The sequence below is a fragment of the Temnothorax longispinosus genome, chromosome 2 (genome assembly GCF_030848805.1).
Source record: "Temnothorax longispinosus isolate EJ_2023e chromosome 2, Tlon_JGU_v1, whole genome shotgun sequence".
In the NCBI taxonomy this organism is placed as follows: domain Eukaryota; kingdom Metazoa; phylum Arthropoda; class Insecta; order Hymenoptera; family Formicidae; genus Temnothorax; species Temnothorax longispinosus.
In genome coordinates, this window is record NC_092359.1 from 11,390,868 (window position 1) to 11,402,597 (window position 11,730).

The following is an 11,730-nucleotide window of genomic DNA, read 5'->3' on the forward strand; positions in this document are numbered from 1 at the left end:
TCGGAGAATCACGTTAATCGGAGACTGTGATACCGGCCCTAAGTAACTATCGTACATCGTACACTAAAAATGCAATAATTTAGGGTATATTTGTACTTATTTTAAGAGTCTCGTCTTAATTATCAACACTGCGTTGATTGGTTGGTTCTAAAAGTAAGAACCAATCACGTTTTCACGTTCGACTGCTACTGAGAATTGTCTGCACTCTGCAGTCAGTTCAGGTGTAGAGAATGGTTGCTACGCGCGTTGCTACGTGTGGCCATGTGGCCAGTGCAGAGTGCAGGCTACTCGTCACTCGCTACGGATACGTGTGTGGATGTGGATACGTGAGACTTGAGAGGGAGAACACTGTTTGCCGATTGGCCATTTCGAATTGCATTTATCGTGCAATTTCATCGTGGATGCGATCTCGTCGCATGTGATCTTCTCCTTACATTTCGCCGTTTTTCGCGACACGTTGAACCTGAAACGGACATCGAGTGCGACGTCGAATCGAAATTCGAAATCCGGTGTAAAGTGTCGTAAAAGCGTCCATCGATTTGCGTGGCACGGCCCGAGCTCGTGTGGAGAAAAAAAAGGTAAATATTTCAGTGCGGTGGAATTCCTGGAATCAGATTATCAGTCGTACGCTCGTTTCTCTAAACGCGATAAAACTATCTGTAAGCTGGTTGTATACATACACAAGCCATCGATTCACCGTTTCTTGATTTCGAACGCTTATATGTCTCGAGCTAACTCAGTTAATTAAACATTTTTTCAGCCGTATTGTCCTGTGTAAAGAAAGAGGTAGGACAGACAAAGCAGGAGCCAGTAACCAAAAAGGAAGGCGAAGGAACTAGTGAGCTAGAAATTTTAGATTGCGTAGATCGTGAAAATAGACGGCCCGAGCTCGTGCGGAGAATTAAAAAAGGTAAATATTGCAGTGCGGTGGAATTCCTGGAATCAGATTATCAGTCGTACGCTCGTTTCCCTAACGCGATAAAACTATGTGTAAACTGGTTGTATACGTACACAAGCCATCGACGCACCGTTTCTTGATTTCGAACGCTTATATGTCTCGAGCTAACTCAGTTAATTAAACATTTTCTTTACGCGATAAAACTGTCTGTAAGCTGGCGACGATGGTTCATCATATCAATTGTTATATGGATAAACACGAGGCAGATAAAAGAGAAGACATCTCACTTAGTTTAAAGTTTCTAATCTTCATTCTGCTCATAAAAGTTGCGTTCGCGGAGCGCGCTATTAGCGCTATTGCAAGTATTGCATCATTCTATTTATCTTTATTGCTTATTAGATGTAAAACAAGGACAGAATGACGCATCAATAGCGTTAAAGACGATTATACGATCGTAGAATCGAGATATTGTAGTTAAAAAATTTCGGTACCGGCTTTTAAAAAGATTGGTAACGAAAAATTATACACTTTATAGTACTTCCCGGAAAATTCTATTTCTGTTTGATCTATAAATCTTTAAGATTCGGTCAATTATTTCCCGAAAAATTGTAAAAATTTCTGATACCGGTCCAATCTTAAAGAATTGTATATGAAGTAGAGGTAGAATTTTGGGGGGAATGCTATAAAGTGTATTATTTATCGTTACTAATTTTTTTGGAAACCGGTTCAGAAATTTTTCAAATTTCTCGGGAAATAATTGACCGAATCTGAAAGAATTACATAAAATAGGGGTAGAGAAAACTAAAGAATGTAGTATTGATATTTAACGATATTAATATTTTGATTGCAGAGATTACGGTTTCCAAAAAATCGGTTATGAAAAATTATACACATCACCGCCATCCTCGAAAATTTGAAAAATGTTGAAACACATTCCACCGGTACATCCGCGCAACGCGCGAGAGAAAATAATATATATCTCTATCATACTTTATACTATAATATAAAATCCGACTGTTTGTCTGTCTGTCCGCGAACTACTCATTCGTTAATGGACTGTATCTCAAAGAATTGTATATGATGTAGGGGTAAAATTTTCCGGGAATTGCCATGATGTGGTTAATTTTTCGTTACCGATGTTTTGGGAAACCGGTTCAGAAAAAAATTAAATTTTTCATTAATGTATTGATTTTTTTAAAACTGGTGTTAAAAATTATCTAATTCTTCTGTCCGCGAAATATGTATTTGTATGTATTTACATTTTTTTTATTGATAATTTGTATTGGTAATTTTTCGTTAATGTATTGATTTTCTTGAAACTGGTGCTAAAAATTTAATTTTTCATTAATGTATTGATTTTTTAAAACTGGTGCCAAAAACATACTTATAATATAAAACCCGACTGTTTGTCTGTTTGTCCGCGAACTACTCATTCGTTAATGGACCGAATTTTAAAGCGAATTATATATAAAATAGGATTAGAAAGAACTAAAGAATGTAATAGAATTAAAAAATTGCTAATAACGTGATTGCTCCAATTTCCGCAAACTTTGAGATATCAAGCTAAATTTTTTTTTATAGATAATTTTTTGTTACCGATTTTTTAGAAACCGGTTTGGAAATTATTCAAATCTCGAGAAATAATAAGTATTAATTGACCGATTTTCTTGAAACCAGTGCAAAATTTTTTTTAATTTTTGAAGAATAAGTTTAATTTTTTATTAATGGATAATTTTTTATTAATGGATCGATTTTCTTGAAACCGGTGCCAAAATTTTTATTAATTTTTTGTTGATGAAACCTGTACCAAAAGATTACTAATTTTATGGGGATCGCTACTATGAAGTTGAAAATTGGGTTTTATGGGGTTCTATTGGTGCTCCTAATTAATGGGTGAGTTCGGGAAGAAGGGAATAGATTTTAAGCCCGCGCAAAGCGCGGGCAAAAAATCTAGTATACATATATGTATACGTGATTTTGTAGTCATTTTTTATCCCAAATTACAGTTAATGCAATTAATACCTTGTTCAAAAACAATTATTAGGATGTGAAGCGATGTCAACACTTAATGCTATGCAAGAAAACGATAGTGTCCCATTATTGGAATTAGGTTCCGATACTGAATTTGTTCCATCAGATGCAAATGTTTTGCATCACAAAAATACTAAAGAAAATAATGAGCCACAAAGTCCGTCGGTATTATCATATCGAAAGAAAAGACGGAAACAATGCGCATGTCGACCTACATTTTATCCAGTCGAGGAGAATAATGCAAATGCAACAGCTGTTACTAAAAATAAGTCACCTGAAAAAAATTGTTAAAAAAGGATAAGATTAATGTGTAAATATCACTTAACAGTTGTGGTAACGTAAGTTGCTTAAATATCTAATAAAAACATTATTTATAGATGGTCAAAAAGAAAGCTTAACATGCGATGTAAAAATTACAGAGCAAAATTAAACAGCTCGGATTGCTGGCAATGCAGAGAAGTGAGTTTTATTTTTAATGCAATATTAACAGTATAATTTATATGAGATATAAATAAATATATATAAATAAATATATAAATAAATAAATATAAATGTTTTTCTTATAAAAAAGTAATTCATGATATTTGATTTTTAGTATTATGAAATGTTGTCATTGTCAGAAGAAGATTTAAAAAACGGAAGAATCAAGTCTCGCGACATCGATACAAATATAAGCGACCGAATACACCTGAAGGTATAATATTTTATTTTATTATTACTTTTTTATGTTTTTTATAATAAATATAATCTTTTTAAAGGTTTTTGGGATCCGGAGTTTCCTGAGACATCAGGCACTTATTGACAAAATAAAAGGTGAAATGTTTCGTCATTCTGATTCTTAAGGCTTTATCGCGACTCGTAATACAAAAATATTATCATAATATGACGCGTATAATCCTTTGGTTAACGTATTAAGTAACCAAAAGTGATAACTCGTAGCTCATCCCTTATTATTGTTTTTTTTTTTAAATGTATATTTATAATAATGTTAACTCATCTATGAACTGTTGTACCGTGTGTAATATATTATATTTAATAATATATTTTGTCCTTATTTTGCTCTTGTTTATTATAATTTAATTTAAATCGTGCATTTATATTCTTGTACAGGGTGATTGTCATCTTGACGTCAAACAGACGTCAAAATGACAGTCCAAATCACTATCATGATATGGGACGTTATACAGTTATATTGCCATCATTTTGATCACTCATTTTAACATTTTTCTCATCATTTGATGTCACTTTGACATCATTTTGAGGTTGTTTTTACTGGGCTATGCTTGAATGTTTGCTGTTAAAAATAAGTAATCGTTTTTTATTTTATTTCAGACAGTAATCAGTTGTTTCGTGAACATATTACTGCAGAGATTTGTAATATAACAAAAAAATGGCAGATGGACAGCAAGAGGAATACAGGCGAGGCTATAAAAATTATTTGCATACATGTAACATTGATGATGTTAGCCCAAGGGTTTTAAGAAGATTAAATTCCAATCTTTCAAGACCAACACATATGTTTGTAAGTGCTTTAGAATAGTTAAAAATACTATACTACTAACAAAAGCAACAACAAAAATAATAATAATAATAATAACAATAAGTTTTATTTACTACCTCTACAATTAAACATGGTTTTCTGTAAATATATACATTATTTAAATAATTTATTTTTATAAGCAAAATTTTATTCAATAATGACTTCATAGATTAATATTTATAAACTAGTTTTAATTGCGGGTGCAATAAAAATGTATAACATATTGAAATGATTTAAACGATAAAACTAAGAAAAAAAAATTATTATTTATCACTCATTTGTTTTGTAGCACCTCATTTTATAACATTTTATCAGTTTTGCCTATTTAATACTCGTAATTTGTAGTTCTTGATGATATTACATTTTTATTATTTTTTTCAGGGTATGCTGAATACATTCTAATATTGTAATTCAGTTTCAACACATCTTTGCAAATTTTTCCAATAATATTTAAACTTTGCAATATTATAAATTCTATAGATTAACATTATTAAAAATTGTATTTGCATTGATTTTAATATCACAATATTGTATATCCAGTAGTTATTCTGTAATATTTCTTGTCTCACCTGTTCTATTGTACTAGAACACTATAAATACTATCTGGAAAAATTGTGGTTTTGCATCGATTCTTATACATATACTATTTGAACATTCAACATTCAATCGCAGCAAAATATATATAAAACTTTTGTTATTTCAGAACCATATTTTTTCATAATTATTCGTCAAATAGCTTTAAATTAATATTAAGAAATAGTGTAGCCAAATGTGATACCTATGTGTTGATAAATCAAGAATATTTAACATTTTAAAAAATTTTTGTTGCGTTTCAACTATGTAAACTTTAAGCTCATAATCAATTATAAAAAACATCACATAATAATTATAAAAAAATTGATGTATAATTATATCAACAATTTAAGACTTGTATCATTAGTGGAAAAAATTGTAATAACAAATTATGAAAAAGTAGGAGCAACTCTGAAAAACTGAACTTTTTTATAATATGTCATTGTATTTGATTCTTGATTCTTTTTTGCTGTGAATGGTTTTGTTATACGATTTTTTTTTAGTAGAAACATTTTATTTTTATAACATTATTTGCATAAGTCGCCAAAATGTATTAGATATTTCTCTTATTAAATACAATATTTTTTCATAATATAATGTTTCAGGAAATCAATTCTTTAGACAATAGAAATACCAACGAAAACATTACTCTAAAGATAAACGAAAATATGGAAACTGGACATGTTGACGAAAACATACTCGACATTATTAGAGAAAACAACAATACAGAAGTGGTTAATCGTATTGAAGAGGCATTCTCATCCTTAAGGAACGCTGTTAATGAAATGCAAGTCATAACAGATTATTCCAATTTTAAGGAAACTGATACCACAGATAAAGACGAGGTGCGCAATATTTCATATATAAGAACATAATATTTTTTTTATTGAGATAACATCTTAGATAGTAAAAGAGATCGTATGAGTTCTTATAAGAGATTTTTCATTAGGAAAGCTTCTGAATATTTCTATGTAGAATAAAATTGTTATGTTTAGCAAATATATAATATTTAGTATATCAATAAATTTCTAACAATAATTTTATTAATATTAATATACATATATGTATATACATGTACATATATATGGTAAAATTAAGAAATATTTTTCTAGATTCACTGTACGAGAAATGAATTCATGGAATTGGATACAGATTTAATAAATGATTTAAGAGATGAGAATAGTGAAAAAAATGTTAATCAATCACGTAAATTGCAAGATCTGGTGTTAAATAAAGATTTTCAAGATTGTATTGACATTTCTCCGAATAAATCACCAGGTGAATTATTTTTAATGATTGTTGAACACGCCTTGAAGTATAAGTCATCTTTAAGTGAAATTTCTGATCTATTCCGACTTATTAACATAATGTTTCCTCGTCCAATATTACCTGATACACGTTGGATACTGGACAATATTCTGAATCCAAAAAGTCGATCAGAGTTTCATGGAATTTGTCCGAAGTGCTGTACTTATGTTGGAAGAATACAAGATTTTAAATCCTTTATTACTTGCAGCGTGTGCTCTGAGATAATTGATCTGAATAATCCATCGTCCCCAAATATTTTTATAATTATTGATCCGACGGAAAATATCAAACTTTTAATAGAAGAAAATGAAAAATATTATGATCATATTGTAAAGGAAAGATTATTTGATGGAAAAATAAGAGATATTTTTGATGGTAAATATTATAGAACATTTATAAGAAATTTACCTGCAAACGAAAGATACAGCTACGCTACAACAATTTTCAACACTGATGGTGCACCACGGTTTGAGAGTTCACGATATTCTATTTGGCCCATATACTTACAAGTAAATGAGCTTCCTATTCAAGTAAGAATGAAAAGAATAATTACATGTGGCATGTGGTTTGGTAAAAACAAACCAGAAATGACATCATTTTTACAACCATTTACCGAAACCATGATTCGATTGTCGACAAAGGGGTTTAAATGCACTATTAACAATGAGATGCGTTTAATCAAAGTATACACTCTGATTTGTTGCGTTGACTCACAAGCGCGAGCACCTGTTCAAGGAATAAAGTTATTTAACGGTAAATACGGTTGTAGTTGGTGCTTACATGACGGCGAGTGGTATGAAGGCAGTATGAGGTATCCCATTCTTGAGTTTTCTCCACAACAAAGAACTAAAACAAATATGATCGAGTTTATGAAGAGACTTACTGATGAAAATAATCCCGTAGAAGATGTTTATGGAGTACAGTATGTGACACCTCTCATAAATTTACCTCATTTCGATATCGTACATGGAATTGTGCCTGATTACATGCATTGTTGTCTCGCTGGTGTTGGAAAGCAAATAACATTTAATTTCCTCAAATGTATACCAACATCAACAGTAGATAAACTGAACAAATTCCTCTTAGAAATAAAAGTCCCTCACCAATTACAACGATTAACTAGATCTTTTGAAGACATACGTGATTGGAAAGCAAAGGAATGGGAAAATTTCATACTGTACTACAGCCTACCTCTATTTAAATTAGTTTTAAATAGAAAAATGGTTCAGTATTGGACTTTATTTGTTAATAGCCTCTACATATTACTAAAATGTGATATAAGTTTAGATGAATTAAACGAAGCCGACAAGGATTTACATAAATTTGTTTTTCAAACGGAAGAGTTGTTTTCAAAAAAGGCGATGACATACAACGTTCACCAACTGCTTCATATTGCGGAAAGTGTAATGAATTGGGGGCCTCTTTGGGCTCATTCCTCTTTCCCATTTGAATCAGCCAATCACGAAGTACTCCAGGCTATTCATTGCGCAAACGGTGTAAATTTGCAAATTGTTCGATACATTAATATGCAACATAGTGTTCATACTTTACGTCATTATATATACCCGCATGCTTCACCCGTAGTACTAAACTATTGTCAAGAAATTTCTGTTAAAAGAATTAGAAAAAGTTTGAAATTATCATCAGTAACTTATTTTGGAGACGGAGTACTTATAGATAAGAAAGTTGCAGTAAAGTATGGTTTGTCTGTAAAATGTACAATAATTTATCAAAAAGCTGTAAAAGACGGTTGTCTCTTTACGTCTTCACAAAAGAAAAATACGCGTTCTGATAATAGTTTCGCACTGTTATCAGATGATACTTTTATTAAAATAATTTATTTTATAGTTGACCAAAAACATAAAAAAGAATTAACCCTTTGTAATGTTGTTAATACGTCAACTCCCGTGTGTAATTCTATTAATTTGATCCGTAGTATAGGAAATGAAATTATAGCGGTAGAAACTGATAAAATTGAACGTATTTGCGTTTTTATAAAAATAGAAAATAATTGTTATATAGCTGTATTGCCGAATTCTCATAATTACTAGATTAGACTTCCGATATGTATATAACATTAATATTTACTTTTTCATTCTCCCTATTTTTACTATAACTTTTTTACGTTTTTATTAAAAAAAATACCAAATAATTTATAAAAACTATGTATAGTATTATGTATTTCATTTAGAATAAAAATGTATTTCAAATGTATTTCATGTATTTCAATGTATTTCATGTATTTCAATGTATTTTATGTATTTCAATGTATTTTATGTATTTCAATCTTTTTTATTGAATTAAAAACATTGTCTTTACTTTAAAAGATATACTTATATAAAATATTTCTTCCTGCAATTATTAATTTTCTACATATTCTTTGTATTTTAAAAATTCAAAAATATTTATTGCTACTATCGTTTACGCATTTCTTTATGATTTACAACTCAATATTACAATCATTGAAAGAACTTTTGTATTGATTTTTCATATCAATTTAAATTCTTTTGCTATATGAGATATCACATAAGAACTCATGTGAAAACACATGAGACGTTTTGGTACGAGTTTTCACATAAGTTTTCACATGAGTTCTCACATTAGTTCTCACATAAATTGCCATCTGTATTGCCCCATGAGTTTTCATGAGAGATTTTTCAATATAGGGGAGGGCCCCTTTACGGTACTTGACGTCGAAATCGAATTGCTGCAATTCGAACGCCCACCTCCCCAGCCGGCCGGACGGTGATTCTATCTTTTGCAGCCATTTTAAGGATTGGTGATCCGTGATCACCGTGAACCGGTATCCTTCGAGGTACCCGCGCATTCTCCTGATGCCCCAGATCACCGCGAGACACTCTAATTCGGTGGCGCTGTAATTTCGCTCGGCGTTATTCAGGGTGCGGCTGGCGTACGCGATCACGCGCTCTCCCTCGGGAAAATATTGCGTCAGCACGGCCCCGAGGCCGGTGGTGCTGGCGTCGGTCTGCAGGTAGAATTGGCGCGTGAAGTCGGGGCAAGCGAGCACCGGAGCGGTCGTCAGAACCCCTTTTAGCGTCTCGAACGCGGCCCGTTCGGTTTCCCCCCAGGTCCACCGCGCCTGCTTGCGGGTTAACGCGGTGAGCGGGGCGGCGAGGGTTGCGAAGTCCTTAACGAACCGGCGGTACCAGGACGCGATCCCCAGAAACTGCCGGACTTGACGGACGTTCTGCGGTGCGGGCCAGTTCGCGACGGCGCTGACCTTTTCGGGGTCGGTCCGAATACCGTCGCGGTCGATGATGTGGCCGAGATATTTAATTCGGTTGACGCAGAAACGGCACTTTTCGGGGTTGATTCGCAGGCTGGCCTCGCGGAGCCGGCGGAACACTTCGCGCATGATCCTCAGGTGTTCCTCGAATGTTTCGCTAATAATGACGATGTCATCCAGGTAGACGAACACGTATGGCTCCAGCTCGGGGCCTAACACGGTGTCGAGCAAGCGCTGAAACGTGGCCGGCGCCGAGTGTAACCCAAACGGCATTACGGTGAATTGCATTAAGCCTTTCCCCGGGACGGTAAAAGCGGTTACGGGCCGGCTTTCCGGTGAAAGCGGCACCTGCCAGTACCCGTTTTTTAGGTCAAGAGTCGTCAGATATCGGGCCCCCCGGAGTTTATCGAGGGTCGCGGTGATCTGAGGTAACGGGTAGGCGTCCTTCTCGGTCACGTCGTTTACCTGGCGAAAATCGATGCAAAACCGCGGCTTGCCGTCCTTTTTCCGCACGATGACGACCGGCGAGCTCCAGGCGCTGTGCGAGGGTTCGATGACCCCGTCGCGGAGCATTTTGTCGACCTCGGCGTCGATGATAGCTTGCATCGCGGGGTTGCGCGGCCGATACCGTTGCTTAATCGGGCGGTCGGTCTTTACGCGGATAACGTGCTCGGCACGGTCGGTGGGGCCCCGCACGGCTTCGAATTGCGCCAGTTCGTCGGCCAAAAAACGGCGGAGGCGTTCGTCCTCCGGCTGCGCGCCCCCCTCGGGTAGGCTCTCCACGGCGGCGGTCCGCGTCTTCGTGCTCGGTGCGGTCGGGGACGGTATGGCGAAATCCAATTTCATCCATAAGTCGACGCCGATAAGCAGGTCGTTATCGAGCGTTGGCATGATTTGAAATTTGTGCCAGAACATCCTCCCTTGTATCGTTATGGGGAACGTGATCAAGCCCGGGACGGTGGTGCTTGACCCGTCGGCGAGGTACACGCGCCCGTCGACCGGTTGGATCGGAAAGTCACGGGCGAGCCTATCGGCGGTGCGTGCGTTTACGAATGATGCCTCGGATCCCGTATCTAGCAGGGCGTCGACGGGCTGTTTGGCTACCATGACGGTTAAGAACGGGCGCGGTTTGTATACTATTCGGAGGACCGGGGGGCGGCCGCTTCTTCCCCGGTCCGAGCGGCATTTCCCGGCGGCGGGTGGCAATCTTTGGTGAAAACGCCATCCCGGCCGCACTGCGAGCAGAACCGGCGCGGCGGTCGTCGGCAATCAAAACGGGTGTGGCCCCGTTGCTTGCACCGCCAGCAGCACTCGCGACGGTCGTAAGCTGCGGCGGCGACCGCGGGTTTCGGCGTGAGGACTTGGCGGGCGCGCGTCTGTTCCTCAATGTGTTCGAACTCTTCCGCCAGGCGCAGAATGTCTCGGGTACGGGTCACCGTGTCGCGGCGAATATACATCTGGTACCGCGGATGCATATTATTGTACAACGCCTCGACTTGGTCGTCTTCCGCGAATCCGGTGGCCCTCCGCATCATCGTGAGCATTTCGGTCGCGAATTTCCGGTATGGCTCGTCCGGTTTCTGCAAGCGTGTCTGGATTTCGCGGACCAGCGTGGCGCGATACCGGCGCGGCAGGTAATATTCGCGAAAGTCGGCGCAGAAGTCCTCCCACCCCTGCCAGTTGGGGCGGTTGTTCCTGCACCAGAGGAGCGCGTCGCCCCGGAGTAATTCGGGTAGCCCCATGAGCAACTGCGCGCCGGAATAATTGTAGGCGTCTTTCAGCTCCTCGAGCCGCTCGAGGAAAGTCACCGGGTCCTTCCCGTCAAAATGGCACCCCCATTTCCGTATCTGATCCATGACCTGGGCGGGGGTCTCGCTGGGCCGGTCATTCGCGGTCGGGCGAAAGGGTACGAACGGCGTCGTCATGACCGGCGGTGTGTGAAATGCCACGTTCGGCGATAGCGGTGGGCGTGTGTCGATCGCCGGTATGCGTAGGTTTTCGGGCGGGTGCACGGAGATCAGGGGTGTATCCTGCGGCGGGTCACCCCCCGCGACGGTGGACGGCACCGTTCCCGGGTGATCGGTCATATACGCGCTCAGGCGCTGGCGCATTTCGTCAACCGAGCCGTCGGTG

The 11,730-nt window shown here is 37.4% G+C and overlaps 2 protein-coding genes across 3 annotated transcripts in view; both read left to right on the forward strand.

Annotated features, from left to right (window-relative positions):
- Positions 1–11,730, forward strand: part of LOC139807990 (uncharacterized) — a 164,453-nt gene that overhangs the window by 106,213 nt on the left and 46,510 nt on the right. The gene's annotated exons all lie outside the window — the stretch shown is intronic.
- LOC139808746 (uncharacterized) lies at positions 354–8,508 on the forward strand. Of its 2 annotated transcripts, XM_071771082.1 has the most exons (9): positions 354–578; positions 761–910; positions 2,943–3,239; positions 3,307–3,388; positions 3,525–3,623; positions 3,688–3,742; positions 4,262–4,451; positions 5,648–5,887; positions 6,155–8,508. In XM_071771082.1, exons 7-9 carry the CDS (start codon positions 4,320–4,322, stop codon positions 8,399–8,401), a joined length of 2,619 nt encoding a protein of 872 aa, XP_071627183.1. In that variant the 5' UTR covers positions 354–578; positions 761–910; positions 2,943–3,239; positions 3,307–3,388; positions 3,525–3,623; positions 3,688–3,742; positions 4,262–4,319; the 3' UTR covers positions 8,402–8,508. The 2 variants fall into 2 exon arrangements, with proteins under 2 accessions (XP_071627183.1, XP_071627184.1); XM_071771083.1 differs by lacking the exon at positions 354–578 and having other exon boundaries at positions 623–910.